General features: G+C 34.5%; 3 protein-coding genes across 4 annotated transcripts; 1 reads left to right on the top strand and 2 right to left on the bottom strand.

Annotated features, from left to right (window-relative positions):
- Positions 1–1,703: 1,703 nt before the first annotated feature.
- On the bottom strand, positions 1,704–3,407 carry LOC123681191 (RNA transcription, translation and transport factor protein). The gene is made up of 5 exons (XM_045619445.1): positions 2,733–3,407; positions 2,450–2,674; positions 2,301–2,393; positions 2,090–2,250; positions 1,704–1,960 (listed from the first exon to the last, which is right to left on the bottom strand). The coding sequence occupies exons 1-5, from the start codon at positions 2,791–2,793 to the stop codon at positions 1,757–1,759; spliced, it is 744 nt and encodes a 247-aa protein (XP_045475401.1). The 5' UTR covers positions 2,794–3,407; the 3' UTR covers positions 1,704–1,756.
- Positions 3,408–5,440: 2,033 nt separating this feature from the next.
- On the top strand, positions 5,441–11,539 carry LOC123681200 (BTB/POZ domain-containing protein KCTD3). The gene is made up of 12 exons (XM_045619453.1): positions 5,441–6,190; positions 6,241–6,554; positions 6,607–6,822; positions 6,887–7,084; positions 7,173–7,266; positions 7,322–7,503; positions 7,558–7,761; positions 8,091–8,207; positions 9,281–9,420; positions 9,491–9,774; positions 10,276–10,457; positions 11,246–11,539. The coding sequence occupies exons 1-12, from the start codon at positions 6,132–6,134 to the stop codon at positions 11,428–11,430; spliced, it is 2,175 nt and encodes a 724-aa protein (XP_045475409.1). The 5' UTR covers positions 5,441–6,131; the 3' UTR covers positions 11,431–11,539.
- A 1,260-nt stretch (positions 11,540–12,799) lies between these two features.
- On the bottom strand, positions 12,800–15,006 carry LOC123671325 (CAAX prenyl protease 2). Of its 2 annotated transcripts, none has more exons than XM_045605081.1 (6): positions 14,872–15,006; positions 14,506–14,611; positions 14,308–14,446; positions 14,082–14,249; positions 13,941–14,009; positions 12,800–13,773 (listed from the first exon to the last, which is right to left on the bottom strand). In XM_045605081.1, exons 1-6 carry the CDS (start codon positions 14,982–14,984, stop codon positions 13,499–13,501), a joined length of 870 nt encoding a protein of 289 aa, XP_045461037.1. In that variant the 5' UTR covers positions 14,985–15,006; the 3' UTR covers positions 12,800–13,498. The 2 variants fall into 2 exon arrangements, with proteins under 2 accessions (XP_045461037.1, XP_045461038.1); XM_045605082.1 differs by having other exon boundaries at positions 12,800–13,025.
- Between the last annotated feature and the right edge of the window lie 75 nt (positions 15,007–15,081).

The raw sequence follows: 15,081 nt of genomic DNA, 5'->3' as shown, positions 1-15,081 counted from the left end.
TTGAAACAGAGTCACCTCTCCACGATGGTGTGAAAGGGTGTGTCTTAGGCCGAGATCGCTGGATTGCCTAACTGAAGAGTCCACCAGCGATATCAGGACGAGAAAGGCTTTCCAAAGGTCATTGATGACCGTCTGTAAAACTTCCCATTCAAAAGTGTCCTATTAACTGTACACTGAAATAAACATCCATTGATATCTCTTAAAATATACACGTTTTTTCTTTCAATATAAAATGAAACCTACTATTGAAAAACCCTTTATAAACGGAAATCAGTGTAACAAAAAATCCCTAAATAAGATCGAAACGAAGACGCACAAGAACGCCTATGGGAAATCCAGGCCGAAACACAGTTCGGATAAATTCAATTTCCCGATTTTTCCAGCCGACTCCCTAATGAAGTGAAACTTCTAAACACCCCCGGCAGGCAGAACACTACACGAAAAAAAAACCGTGAAGGAACGAGCTCCGCACACGTTAAAGCCCCCCGAACTTTTTCCTCTTGCAGTAAACTCGCTCCAGAAATTCTCCAGAGTGAAATTCCGAAGTGAATTCCCGATAAAACTGTCCCCAGTAACGTTTTGCATCTTTTGCCGTGTCGTTTCGAAATTTACAAATGAAATCTAAAGAGTTACCTTCGGAGTTGGGCCGACATCATGAATAAAAGATACGACTCCGTATAATTGAAAATAGAGAGCTGACGGCAGGCTGCTCAAAAAGACAGTTCGTTAGCGATTAAATTATTTTGTTTGCTTCAGTTTGCCGGCCTGAATATGAATTGCAGCGGAACTGCGGATGTCGCTGAGTGAATAGCCGGAAATTGAATATTATGATAGACGAATCCGAGCAGATTTCTTTTTGTATTTTGTTTTTTTTTTCTGTGTTCGCTGTGTCGCAACTTGAGCTCGGCTATATTCGCGAGAAATGGGTCATGCATTAGTGAAGATTAAACATACAGGATGTTCCTGTAATGTATATGGTTCTAATTCTAATTTATAATAAGCTCTGGTTCATTTACCACTTTATTTAATATGTCTTTCTTTCTGTACAGTTATTATCTCACAAGTATGTATTACCATGATTCGTCTTTCAGGTTATGCCTTGTACTGCGTATCTGTGTTCTTCATTGATCACAGACTACTATTGACATTTAGGGCTACGTTCCATAACTAACAGATCCTGAATTAAAGGTACAAAGAAAAATGAAGTTCCTTGGATAATTTTGAAAAAAAAAGTCCTATAAACAAGTGAACGCTTTGTTTTCGAGATACAGGATTTCTTTTAGCCCTACTTTTTGTAATGATTATACCAGTTTATCGATTTTTCATTAATATTCGCTATATACAGTGTGGTCCAACCAAAACTTAACATTTCAATTTTCCGGATTCAAAATGAAAATGTGAAAAATCGCTCGTATCCGTCAATTTCTTTTTTCATTGAAAAGTTTGGAAAAGAAATGCCGAACCTTGAAAACAGATTCCATCAGGTTGAGACTTTATCTTTATGATGAATAGAATAAACATTACAACCTTTGTGCATCATTTCTGTATGGTAGTTGGAATTGATCTTTCAAAATTTCAAAAATATAGTTTGCTTTTCATTCTGTTCTATAGTCTTCAAAATGTTTCAATTCTATCTGTTGATTTTATTATTATTTTTTTATTTTATTATTATTATTATTATAAATTAACAGAAACATCTCAAATATTTTCAAAAGATTTTATTTAAATAAATTAAGCCACATACACATATAAATCTTCAAAATCCAACCTTTCCCAACTTTGTATCAGTCTTAGGGTTGGCAGTGACATTTTGAGCCTTGACAATCAACTCGTTAGCTCTGGTTTGAAGATTTCTCAAATCCTGTATGAACAACATCCTCAATATTTTAGCTGCATGTTTCAACACAGGATCACCCACATCAATCCCAAGGTCAGCGCTGTCTAAAGGAAAAGGTGTACCCTGCAATAAGACAAAATGGGTCATGTGCTGCCATCTATGAAGTGCAACTGCTAAATGAAATAGTTATGACAGAAATCTACATTTATGATAATCAATGAGTGAAGATAGGATTATCCAAAATTTCCTCACCTCAACAATGAATTGTTCTGGGTTTTTCAAAGCTTCTAATGTAAATCTTTCCGTTATAAGAAGCCTGACAGCTTTGAGTGTTATAGAGACATCTGGATGTGGAGTAATATTCAACAATTTAGCTATTTTATTGATTCCTTCCTTAAATTCATCACTTCTGACTGAAATAAACTATAAAAGTAAATCGAATGTGCAACTTCTTGTTACTCACAATCTAAATTATCTAGTGGATTTTCGGCTGTAATCTTAGGTGTAATCTCTGGCTTGATATCTTCCTGAACAGAATATTTATTGTATTCGTTCTCTAAAACAATTTATACATACACAACTGATTTGCCTGATTTTATCGAAAGAACCTACTTTTTTTACTGTATTGTTCTTGGACAGCATAACTAGCAAGCCATATAAGACATTCATCATCGGTAGAAAGCAGACTAGGCAAACCTAAAAACTCTTTATACTTGTCAAACGCTGTCCTCCAATTATTAGAATTCGGATTACTCAATGTATTCACCGTGTCTTGTCCAGCTAGTTTAATCTTGTTTTTCTCAATCCAAACCACAATTTTTTTGAATGTGGCCTCATCTGTAAACAGGACCAATTGAATTATGCCTATAAATTTTACAGAAATCGAACGCCTGACCTTTGAGATTGAGAGTATCTACTGCTGGATATCCAAGAACCTTCAAATATTTAGTTGCCATTTCTTCTTGGAGAATTCGAATTTTATTTATATTCGCCCGGTTTAACAACTGACAGGTAAGGTAACCTCAAAAAATAATTTGTTTTCTATGCATTCCAGGAATGTCCAAAGTCCAGACAGATGATTTAAAATATTCATTCAGGAATTATTAAGCCAAACAGTGGCGGCTTGTCCTATGGGGCACACTTGACCCTGGCTCACTGACTCACTAGCCAGTGATTCATCAATTACACGTATTAATTGAATATGTTTTCAATCCCTTTCATCATAACTTTATTTCTTCATTCTCAATTTCAAATCATACGGTATGGCACTGGCTCTCTGTTTTCCATATAATAATCCTCTGAGGTAATATCAGTGTGACATGCTCGATCTTACGATTTTGTATACTCATCTCATTTCCGGTTTGAGCCTTGAGGCCATAAAATATAAATTATTATTATTCTATAGTCTAAGCTTGAGGCATGCCTAACGCGCTTACTTCTCTTTATTGTCAACCTAGCGCTTTATTTACATCGACGAGAGTATTCCTTTGAAAGACTGCTTCTAACGATAGAATTGATTTGAGGCATGCCTCTATCAGTGATCGCCTTCTCATTAATAGCAAACTGCAATTCTGCCTCACAGTCAACTAGACTTTGTCTGCACTATTAGGGTTATTCGGGAAGTTGTAAATTGGGTTAGTTTTTCACTTGGTGGTAGCGTTTGCTGTGTCTCGTGTAAGTTTTTCGCTGTGTTCGTATAATTTGTTTCTAAAAGTCTTTTCATTTTGAAGAAGTTAAAATGGATTTAGCGGGACCGAGTGAGTCGCCTGAAATTCCCAAGGTAAATGACAATATTCGAAGTACTTGTGATTTTGTAAATTTTTTAATAAATGAGCAACATTTTTCGAATCATTCCTTTGAGGATAAATTGTATATAATTAAAGAAATAGAGCGACCTGTTCCAGATCTGAGTAAATCTCTTGTGGCCATCGGTGGGGTCGGAAAACCAAATCGGGGTTTTCAAAATACTTGGTATGAAAAGTACGACTGGCTTACAGGCAGTATAACTTTAAATAAATTATTCTGTTGGCCTTGCATTTTATTCGCAGCAACTAATACAAACTCCGACAGAGTTTGGTCACAAAGTGGTTATTGCGATTTGAAAAATTTGTCTCGAGCTCTATTGATACACAATAAAAGTGCTCAACATATTTTATCGAATTGTAAGCTTACCCTTATGAGGAAACAAAATATTGGCACAGCAATATATCACAACGCGAGTCAAATAGAAATTCAAAATTTTAATGCTAGAGTCAAAGAAAATCGACAAATTCTTAAAAGTCTCATAGATATTTTGATGCATGAACCCTTAAATCGCTCTAAATTCAATGACTTGGTCATTCTTGTTAGTAAATATGACACTAATTTAAAAACCTTTTTAGAAAATGATATCAACAGTAGATCGGTTTTTTTCGGCACATTCAAAACTATACAAAATGAATTGAGCGAATCGGTTGCTTTTGTTGTGGATAAAAAAATTGAGGAGGAAATTTCAAATTCTCTGTTTTTTTCCTGGCAAGTTGATGAAATAACTGACATAGGCTGCCATCCACATTTATCCGTTATTTTCCGTTATGTAACAAATGACCAACTCGTTGAACGATTCATGGGATTTTATTATGTTAGTTCTGGACGTTCTGCAGAAGATTTATTTGAATTTTTATCATCCAAATTCGCAAAATTCGACTTACATTCAAAATTAGTGGGTCAAACATATGATGGGGCTAGTGTAATGTCGGGAGAACTAAACTATTTACAGACAAAAATCAAATCTATAGCACCACTAGCAATGTTTACTCATGGTTATGCACACAAATCCAATTTGATTTTATGTAATGCGTGCAGTTCAATTCAACAAGTTAAGGTTTTTTTCTCAGCCCTTTCAGGATTTTCATCATATTTTTCCAAATCAACAAAACGATCCCAAGTGTTACAGCAAATTGGAGGAAATAATTTACCTACAACTCGTTGGAATTTTAGTTCACGTATCGTTATGACAGTTCGCAATAATAGATATAAATTACTCGAAATCTTTCATTTTATTATCAATAGTCACGATTTTGATCAAAAATCAATTAGGGAAGCAGTAGGTTTAAAAAATTTTTTAGAGGATGTTCACAACATATTTTTTTTAGAAATATTTGTTTTAATTTTTAATCAAACGGATACTGTTTTTTCTATTTTACAAAATAGAAACATAGATATTCTGACGACGAGAAATTTGATCCAGACAACACTGAGTAAATTACATGAATTTAGGAGTAACAGTTTTTATTTTGATACAATTTATAAAAAACTGGATTTCGCAAGTTTACACTCAAAACGTCGCAAGGGAGTTGAAATGTCAGATAAAAAACAACAATTGAGACAAATTTTTGTTGAAATTCTAGATATTATAGCGACTCAAATAGAAGTTAGGTTTTGCGACATTGAAAAACTACATCTTTTCGATCTGTTAGATAATTCAAAATTCTCCATTTATGAAAAAGTATTTCCTCATAAGATTTTGGAAAATTTGACAACGCAGTATAATATTTTTGATAGAAATCAATTAATATGTGAATTAACTGCTCTATACGGAAACGATATGATAGAAAATTGCACAAACCCTTATGAAATGTTGACTTTTTTTCACGATACTGACTTAAAATTTTGTTTGCCAGAAGTCTTTAAATTATTATGTCTTTTTGTTGCTGTTTTGCCAGCGACAACACCTTCTACAAAAACAAGTTTCTCCGCGTTAAAAAGAATTAAAAAATATATCAGAAATACCACTGGCCAGGCGCGATTGAGTAATATCGCAAAAATTTCAATTGAAAAAGAATTTATAAAATCACAAGATGAGAACATTTTCATGGACGAAGTTATAGATCATTTTGCTGAACAGAAGAATCGCAGAATTCCCTTGGTCTATAAATAATTCTAATTTTCAAAACTCACGTTTTCAATTTTGAATTAATATTTTTTCACAATATATCCTATACTATACGTTTTTTATTCTGTTAATTTAGAGTTTATTTTGCTGAAATCTACGCTACATACCTATGTGACACTTCCTTTGACATATTACATATGACATAAAAGTCAGGGTGAAATTTGTTTTGTTTTGAACTGTTGTGATCTGTTTATTTAAATTGTTCATTAAAAGCATAAGAGAACAGTAAAGTTCAAGTTGGTTCAGTGCAGAGCTTTTTAAACCATATTACCTTCTAATAACGTACATTTGAATTGAATTCATGAATTTATCTGACGATGACATATACTTTTCATCAAACGTATTGTGATTTTCGTAAGAATGTCTTTTCATCAGCAATATTCAGCTGATATATTGCACTTGAACGTTGGTGGTAAAAGGTAAACTCTACTAATTGCATTAGTCTCTCTTCTCAAAATTATAATTTTAGATTTTCGACATCTCGACAAACACTGACATCAATTCCAGATACATTTTTTACTGCTTTGTTGAGTGGCAGAATATCTATTCTCAGAGATGAAAAAGGATGTATTTTCATCGACAGAGATCCAAAAATATTCTCCCTCATATTGAATTATTTGAGAACAAGGGAGATAGAATTGAATGGAGTCAATCTAAGGATCCTTCGACACGAAGCTGAGTATTATAATATAGCTCCTTTGGTAAAACGACTAACACTATGTGAGGAATTAACCCAGTCTACATGTGGAGACGTTCTGTTTTATGGATATTTGCCCCCTCCTGGTGAGTTTGAAGTATGGAAACAAGAGTTAACAATAATATAATGAATTTGCAGTGATTCCAATACAAGATCCACCAAAAATAAACCATGTAGAAGTGACTGTTCACAATCCAAAACCTGGGCACTTAGTCAAATTACCTGAACCTCATACAAACACCTCTAACAATCCAGACCAGTTACACCCTGTAGAGAATCAACCGTCTTCTGCCTCTACATCAAATCAAGTACAGCCCCAAGCAACTACATCTTCTGGAAATGGCCAGACCAGAGGTATAAACTCAGATTATCATTGTTTCAAATGAACGATTATTCAACCTTTGTTCTAATTTTAAAGGTCACTCCAGGAATTCCTCTATAGAAATCAGAATGGGAGTAGCAAATAGCTACAGCCGAAGTTCACAAGACCTTCGAGGTTTGACTAGCAGGTCCCATTCTAGAACAGCATCTCTCGACCTGAGGCATGCTAGAAACTCCTCTGCAGATCTAAATAAACTCATCAGAAACGATGTGGGCTTAGTTTTTGGCACAGCAAGTAAGTGAGAATACTTATTTGACATATGACATGTCTTTTGACACTGTTATTCTTCATGTCAGTGTTGCCAATACTTTGATTTTTGCAGATTCCAATTGGAACGATCCTTTGAGGGTTCAGATCATCAAGGCGCACCAGAACTGGATTGTTGTGGCTTATGCCAGGTTCTTTGTGTGTTACAGGTGAAAATTTACCACTGCAGGACCTTTGAACGAATTTCACATTTTTATTTCGTAGATTGAAGGACTCTAGTGGTTGGCAGCAGGTTTTCACCAGTCCGTACATAGATAGTACCATCGAACGTATTGCCATCAACGCAAAAATGGGGTGCGGTGAAACAATCAAAATGGTTGCTATATCGTATGGGACGCAGATTCGGCTCTGGGGTATATCGGATAACGGTGATAAGACCAACATCGGTAGGTTTTATAGACAGATGATAGAAAGAGCACAAACGAAGTTATCTTTTGAAGGCATTTTCAATCTTCATGTGAGGGTGGAATACCTGTTCTTCATTGGTAGCCAGTTGGTGGCGCTCTCTTCATCTGGTAAATTGGGAGTTTGGCACGCCATGACTCAGCATTGGCAGACGCAGGATGTCATGTCCATCTCCTCGTTCGATACGGCTGGATCTATTCTGCTTCTGGGCTGTAATAATGGGTGCATCTATTACATCGGTAAGTTTTGAATAATGTGTTTTATAGAAAGTAGGTCAAACGAACCTATGATCTAGATGATTTTCTCTATATTCTTAGTTTGCAACTTTAAAACCTAACCTAAAATATTTTTGATAGTTGTCACGACAGTCATACCAACATACCAAATAGATAACTTCATTGAACACAGTAGGTGTATTTTAAAAAAAACACAGTTCCAGTTTATGTAGTAAATAGATATGTGCTGAAGACCAATTCAATTCTGCTTCGAAAACTCTTGAGCCTTCTTGACCTTGTCCTATTCAAAGGTCATTTTGATTCATATGTAATCTTTTTCTTTATTTCAACAGATATGCAAAAATTCCCATTGAGAATGAAAGATAATGATCTTCTGGTTACTGAGCTTTATAGAGACCCTAATTACGATGCAGTAACTGCAATATCCGTGTACCTCACCCCAAAAACCAGTAAGTATCGCATGTGAACTTGCTAATATCAGGTTCTTGCACTTATTTCCTGAAAAATTCAAACTTTGTTGATATTAGTCGAGTTAATCAGGGTTCCAGTAGCTGCTAGCCTTTAATTACATTGGATGTAAGGGTAGATGTAGCTGGAACTACTTAAATCCTAGTTTAGATCATGAAGATCAAGGTTTCAATTTTTATCATAATAAGAAAAATTCACTAAGAGATTATTATCGATTTGAAGAGAAGACAGTATGGATTCTCTTCAAACATATGGCAAAACAGACAAAACTAAGCCCTTGTGTTTCATGCCAGCTTCTGAGAGAAACCGCGAAGGTATGCCACACTTTTAAGCTTAACACTCACTTTAGGTACCTTTTGATACGACCTGTACTTTGAATGCAATTACAATGAACCGTAGACTGTGCATCTCGATCTTGACTTTTCCAAGCTTTCACTAACAAGCTCGTTTCGTTTTTTTCAAATTGGCAATTACAGAGCTTTGGTTAGATCATTAGCCGAACAATTTTGAGCACACTTTTTCAATCATTTAACGATCTGCTGGTACTTAACACAAGGACACTAAGCTACCAAGCCTGATTTTCGATTGGATACAGTTGTAGTATTTTATTATCTATTATTTGCCATAATAACGTAAAAGATCATCATGAAAATCGTAATTCAAATCAGAACCTTTCCAGAATAAAATGTTTAATTCACTTTTGGAAGGATGGTGTTCCTCAGGAGTCAGTGATAGTCCATATTCATTTGTTCTAACTCGATACTCACACTCTTTTTAGTTGTAATTTGGAAGCTTATCGGTTTTTTAAGTCCTCTGCATGTGTTACCTTCCTTTCATGACTGTAATATGGATCGTATCGACTATGTAATGGTTTGATATTTGTGTGAAGTTCCCAAGTGTTTCGAGCAGATCTATTTATTCAATCAAAAGCACAAAATTGCATGAGTTCAGTGATTCTACAGGTCTACATTCAAATTTTGGAGGTTATTTTGTTTTTGTATACTTTTTCAAGACTTCGTTTCTCTCTTTTTATTTGGAACCGTGTTTTAAACAGATTTGTGTGGCAACTGGATCGAGATTGCCTATGGTACGACATCTGGTTCAGTTAGAGTTATTGTACAGCATCCAGAAACTGTGAGTCATGGACCACAACTCTTCCAAACCTTTACAGTGCACCAAAGTCCTGTTAGTAAGGTAACTGCTTGATTTCATCCTCTACTCTAAAAAAATTTTATCATCAGAGTTCAGTGATTTTTTCCTTTAGGTAACCCTATCTGAAAAATATCTAGTATCGGTATGCTGCGAATACAACCATGTCAGAAGTTGGACCGTTACCCGGTTTAGGGGTATGCTCTCCACCCAACCGGGTTCTACTCCAGAGGCTTCTTTCAAGATAATCTCTTTGGAAGCGATGGAGCCCTATCTGAGTCAATCGATTTATAACGAATGTGGGCCTTTTGGAGAACAGGACGATGTTCAGGTCTTTATACAGAAGGTGGTGCCAGATTCTGATCAGCTCTTTGTGAGATTAGCTAGTAATGGAAAAAGGTAAAAAGCGTTTGAAATCTAAAATTTTCAATTTCAAAACTGTTGTTACTTAACCACTCCCTTTATTAGGCAACCTAGATCATGTGACCTTTTAATGGTGTCGGTTGGCACAACAACAGAATATATCTCTTAGAGTTATATTGTTATTGTCAGAATAGGTGCATTGTTCTTTTGATTTTATGCAGTTTGAACCTCATAATAATGGTAAACATAGAATTGTTGTTTAGTTTAAGCACGAATACTGTCCACAGTTAAAAAAAACAACACTAATATAAAGAGGAAATCCCAAAACATACAATAATCTTATGGCAAACAAGACCACGCCAACTGCCGCCACATTGAATTTTACTTTTGACAAGTCTCTGGGTTGCCTAATCCTTGTTTCTGTTTTTGAGGTTAAGAATAAATCATCGAGGTTGAAGTACAAAGGGAAATTGGATGATTCTTTTAAGTAGTTTTTTCTTAAATACTTTATATTAACAGGTTGCATATATCTTACAGAGTTTGTACGATAAAGGCAGTAGATGGCAGCACAGTCAGCGCTTTTTGTGTGCACGAATGTGAAGGTTCTAGTAGAATGGGATCCAGACCTAGACGATTCATATTTACCGGACACTCTAACGGTTCTATACAAATGTGGGACTTGACCACAGCCTTGGATCTCTCCTACAAATCCGACACAGGTAGGTGTGAAAGGCAAACGATCGCATGTCAGTCTTTATGTTAATTGATTTATCTTCGTATTGATATAATCTCTAGTCAATTTTAACAATTTCAGTGGGTTGTAGAAGCGTGTATCGTTCCATATTTAGTAAAGGCTAATACGCTCTATTAGTGATGACGTCACACACCGCCATTTTAGTTCTCCTGTCAGTGTTCGGAATCCAAACAAACAAATTGTCATTCAAATTAGTATGTTGTCGTTGAAGAAATTGGCTTATTTTGATAAATGAGATTATTCAAGGAACGATTTTACTATTAATTGATAGACAGAAGGAACGAGATTAATGCCCGTAAGTTCGAACTAGAAGTTCAACTAATAAACACGGCTTTTTACAAAATCTGGGAAATGATACAGGATTCAAACTTACTGGTATTAACCTCGTTCCTTCTGTCTATCAATTAATACTGAAATCGTTCCTCGAATACTCTTATTTATGATAATAAGCCAATTCCTTCAACGACACCATATTAATTTGAATGAGAATTTATTTGTTTGGATTCCGAACACCGACAGGAGAACCAAAAATGGCGGTGTGGGAGGTCACAATAATAGAGCGTATTTTTACTTGTCAAATGTCAAAAGTGACAGCTACTAAAATAGTGGGCCATTCAAAATGAAACCCCTTATTTTGGAAAACCCTATAATATTTTCATTATGTATTTATTGTTATGTATTTATTAACCTTTCAAGTCTAAAATAACCTTTATCAAGTGTAGACTCATTTGAATGTTGAATATCCGTTTTCAGTTCAAAAATCCAACGGTGGACCTACTTCTGAAGAATTGTTAAACATGTTGGGTCAGTGCGATCTCAGCAACAGCCTGTGTTCGACTCCTTGTATGTCTCCATCGCCTTCTTTGATGGCAGCAGCGCGGCTGAAGGCTAGCAACGTGGCTTTTTTAAACCAAGTTCAGGATGCAGAGCGACCCTGAGCATTGTCGGATTTCTCTTTCGAAGACTGCTTGCAATTTCAGCTTTGTTATTGTAATTTTCTAAGTTCCTCTTTACACATGAAGTATTGAAAATATATTTAAAACCTTTCTTGGAGGTTCGTTGAGTCTCAGTTTGTTATATAGGAGATATTTATCGTTTTTTCGAGATCTTGTTGATCGGATTGCGGTTAGCATTGTTATTCGTTTTGTAACTTCCGAATTCGCCTTTAAAATTCGATATTCAAGCTTTCAGAGAGAAATGAAGTGAGTTAATCTCATAACTATACAAAATCTGACATTTCATTGGTACCAACCTTAAGTTCAATTGGATCTGATAAATACGAACTTTTTCAGGTCGATTTCTTTGTTGCAATATTTTAGAGATGGTATTATATTATGACAATTTTTTAATTAGTCATTAGGATGTATGAATTGCTCAAACGTCTTGAGAAATGTATAATAGAAGATTCGAATATCATATAAATATAGGAGTATATCTATTTTTCGGGTGATCTGATTTTTCTTGTATATTCATATCATATTGGTTTGAGGTATTTTTATTTTCTGAAAATGTGATAATTGAAATTATTCAAATATAATTTCAGTAGTAACAAGTGTATTATTTCTTTATATATACAGGGTGTTTTATATTATGGTATTTCCAGTGTGACAAAAATTGTCCTATATATTTTTATCCTCATATAAAAAAACTTTCAAGAAAAGTAAGAAGAAAGCTCTAAAAATTCGAGTATTTTAAATTTAGTATCACATGATAAGAAACGATTTGTATTGAAGGAACTTCCTAAACAGGAGTGTTATTGGGGGTTTTGCAGCAAATTTCGACATTTTCTACAACAGTTGAGAGTCTGAACACTTGTAAACAGATTCATTTTTCCCTAGAGGAAGGACATTGAAAATTTAGGGCATTTGAAACAGTGTTGAATTCTAACCTCAAACAGATTGCTAGTGACATCACTAGTGCTACGTTCTGTCATATTTTATTTTGACAGCTTCTTTGAATTTTACCTATTGGATTGCTATTTTCTTGATAAATATTGATGGGAATTTAAAATATCCAGTTTTTTATGTGTTAAATAAATCACTGAACAATTTGAGAGTTTTTGAAAAATTTCTCAATTAACTAATTATGGGATCTAATATTCAGCAGCATTTCTCCAGCATATTCAAAGAGAAGAAGTTCATATGAATATGTGCCTGGAGCAGTGGTTCAACTAAAATATAGTGTGTTAAAATTAAAATTTCTAACAGATGTGACTCTTTGATAACTCGCGAGATGACGCCTCACGCTACGCAATTCTCAGCAGCACGGCACTGAAATATTAGAAAAAATCTGAAATAATTAGTCGAGTTCAGTCTTACGAAATTCATTTATTACACTAACCAGATAGCATTGAACATTAGAAAAATTTCATATATGCAACAATTCATTCTAAACAACTTCTTCATACAGAAATTTTCACAACAACACAATGAGCTTTATTTTCTACTTATCATTATTTCACAAATATGATAGATGACACAGCAATGATAATTCATTAGTTTTTAGAAAAATCACAGCCAAGTTGGAGAAAGATCTAAAAAATGAAAACAGGTGTTACAGAAATAAGTTGTTTACAATATATTTTCCTGAAAATTCGGATAGTATTCTAAAGTGTTTTATTGTCCCAGAAATGAGAACATTCATTGGTTGAATTTTGAATAGTTTTGTGTACAAAAACTAAAGCATTCTAACAATCCTGAGAATAGCTAAAAATTAAATATCAAAAACATTAAAGAAGCACACACAGAATTGTTTATGACGTGATGTAAATAAAAACCCATAATTCTTAGTTACAAATATAACTAAAATTAGTTGAGGTGATTCAACACGAAAACATAAGCTTTATTGCACAAGTCATCTTAAATTTTTTCTCTTTCATTCAAATGGAATAGTCATTGAAAACATTTATTGGAAGTAAAGATTTTGATCACTAACACAGTTGATAATGTTCTAAATTGGCAGTAAGTTTATGATAAATTGACTAATCTTTTAAGTCCTAAATCGATATCAACTGGAAGTTATATTCCACACAGATTCGTTATGGTACCAAGAAGGTTCCGTCAATGGGTATAACAGATAGCTCCAAGAGATTAAACCTACGAAAAATAAGGAAATGATAATAATTTTCTTAGGGCCCTTATAGTTTGCTACTTCCTCGAAGTTAGGGAAACCCATGTGGTTACAAAATGCATGAACTACGAAGATTGAGACGAAATGGCCTGTTCTTAAGAAGATAAATGCAGAATAGGCCCCAAATAACGTAGTGAAAGCGAACTGAAAACCTGAAAAATGCAATCAAATCAGAAAAATTCTTCCAATTAGAATAACAACTTAATTTTTTATGCTTAAGTTCTAGTAAAGTTTCACAAATACCAAATTTGATATGATACCTAACCTAATTTAACCAAGGCGACATTTATTGTAATGAATTTAAAGTATTATTACTTACAAGAGATCATTAAAGCATCTCTCAGTGAGAATTTCATCTTTCTTCTTTCTTGAAGGTGATGAAAATGAGCTGGAAAAGATAGAAATGTCACTGCTGGAATTCTGTACATTAATTTCTATGTGACAATAAAAAATTACTCACCTGTTCCAAAAAACAGCGGTGCTGTAAAAACAACAGTCATTGGAGGAAAACACTGCAATAGCAATGGCATCATGCATGACCTAAATGTAAATTCTTCGGACAAAGGAGCAACCAAAAAATTTCTAATCCATAGTATGTTTTTAAAGTTGGAGATCCAATGCATTGGTTCTGGAATTATTAAATGTGTTAATTTTGAATTCACATAAGTTAGAATCTTCTCAGATACCTGTGTATATCTTTAGATATCCATTACAAGTCTGCATTGCGAGAGGTCCTAAAAAGAGGATCATCGTCAAGAACCATGGCATGAATACTGCTTGCAGTAAACCACTAGTCCTCAGTCCTAATAGGATATTCAAAGGAACCTAAAAAGATGAGGAGATACGCGTTATTATTATCTATTATTTCTTCATAAATATCTCACCTGATCTAATATAGTTTTGTTGATTCCAATATACAAAAAGATTGGGGATATGAAAAACATTATAAGTACACTTATGAATCTTTTTTTCACGACATCTGGGTGGTCTCTGGAAAGTAAATCGAATTAGACATACACAATTCGAGGATGAAATATATTTTTTGAAAACCCCTAATTCCAAACCCTTCACCCGCCTATGTCACATGAAATCCTTCAATTTTGACGTTTCTTTAACTAGTGAAGAGATGTTATAGGCGAGAGGGGAATGCAGAAAGGGGGTATCCTGCCTGTCGTAGACAGCAGTTACTTCATTGTTCCTAGTAAAATCGCATTTGTGTCGAAAAAGTACAACACATAAAATAATTTTACCTGTTCTGTGCCGTTCTCCATATGTATAAACTCCCCACGTAGGTGACCGATAAAAGAAAACATATTATTACCGAAATTAAACAATTGAATTTACCATCGCATTTCAACTCCATTCTGACATTTCTTATGTCACGTGACTGTATGCGGCGATTGGTATTGGTCGGACGGGTCGATTTGCTGTCTGTCTGCCAGGCTACCTTCCTTTCCTAG

This window comes from Harmonia axyridis, chromosome 1 (genome assembly GCF_914767665.1).
Source record: "Harmonia axyridis chromosome 1, icHarAxyr1.1, whole genome shotgun sequence".
NCBI lineage: Eukaryota > Metazoa > Arthropoda > Insecta > Coleoptera > Coccinellidae > Harmonia > Harmonia axyridis.
This window is presented reverse-complemented; position numbering and strand designations above follow the sequence as displayed.

What these genes read in the sequence shown, in the direction of transcription:
- LOC123681191 (XM_045619445.1), bottom strand. Translation starts at nt 2,793, where the DNA reads ATGGCAACTAAATATTTGAAGGTTCTTGGATATCCAGCAGTAGATACT. An exon ending in AGATACTCTCAATCTCAAAG is followed by an intron (nt 2,675 to 2,732) that starts GTCAGGCGTTCG and finishes TCCTGTTTACAG; the next exon opens with ATGAGGCCACATTCAAAAAA. An exon ending in AGAACAATACAGTAAAAAAA is followed by an intron (nt 2,394 to 2,449) that starts GTAGGTTCTTTC and finishes AAATTGTTTTAG; the next exon opens with AGAACGAATACAATAAATAT.
- LOC123681200 (XM_045619453.1), top strand. Translation starts at nt 6,132, where the DNA reads ATGTCTTTTCATCAGCAATATTCAGCTGATATATTGCACTTGAACGTT. An exon ending in CTTAGTTTTTGGCACAGCAA is followed by an intron (nt 7,085 to 7,172) that starts GTAAGTGAGAAT and finishes TGATTTTTGCAG; the next exon opens with ATTCCAATTGGAACGATCCT. An exon ending in TGGGTGCATCTATTACATCG is followed by an intron (nt 7,762 to 8,090) that starts GTAAGTTTTGAA and finishes TTATTTCAACAG; the next exon opens with ATATGCAAAAATTCCCATTG.
- LOC123671325 (XM_045605081.1), bottom strand. Translation starts at nt 14,984, where the DNA reads ATGGAGTTGAAATGCGATGGTAAATTCAATTGTTTAATTTCGGTAATA. An exon ending in ATATCTAAAGATATACACAG is followed by an intron (nt 14,250 to 14,307) that starts GTATCTGAGAAG and finishes TAATAATTCCAG; the next exon opens with AACCAATGCATTGGATCTCC. An exon ending in AGATGCTTTAATGATCTCTT is followed by an intron (nt 13,774 to 13,940) that starts GTAAGTAATAAT and finishes TGCATTTTTCAG; the next exon opens with GTTTTCAGTTCGCTTTCACT.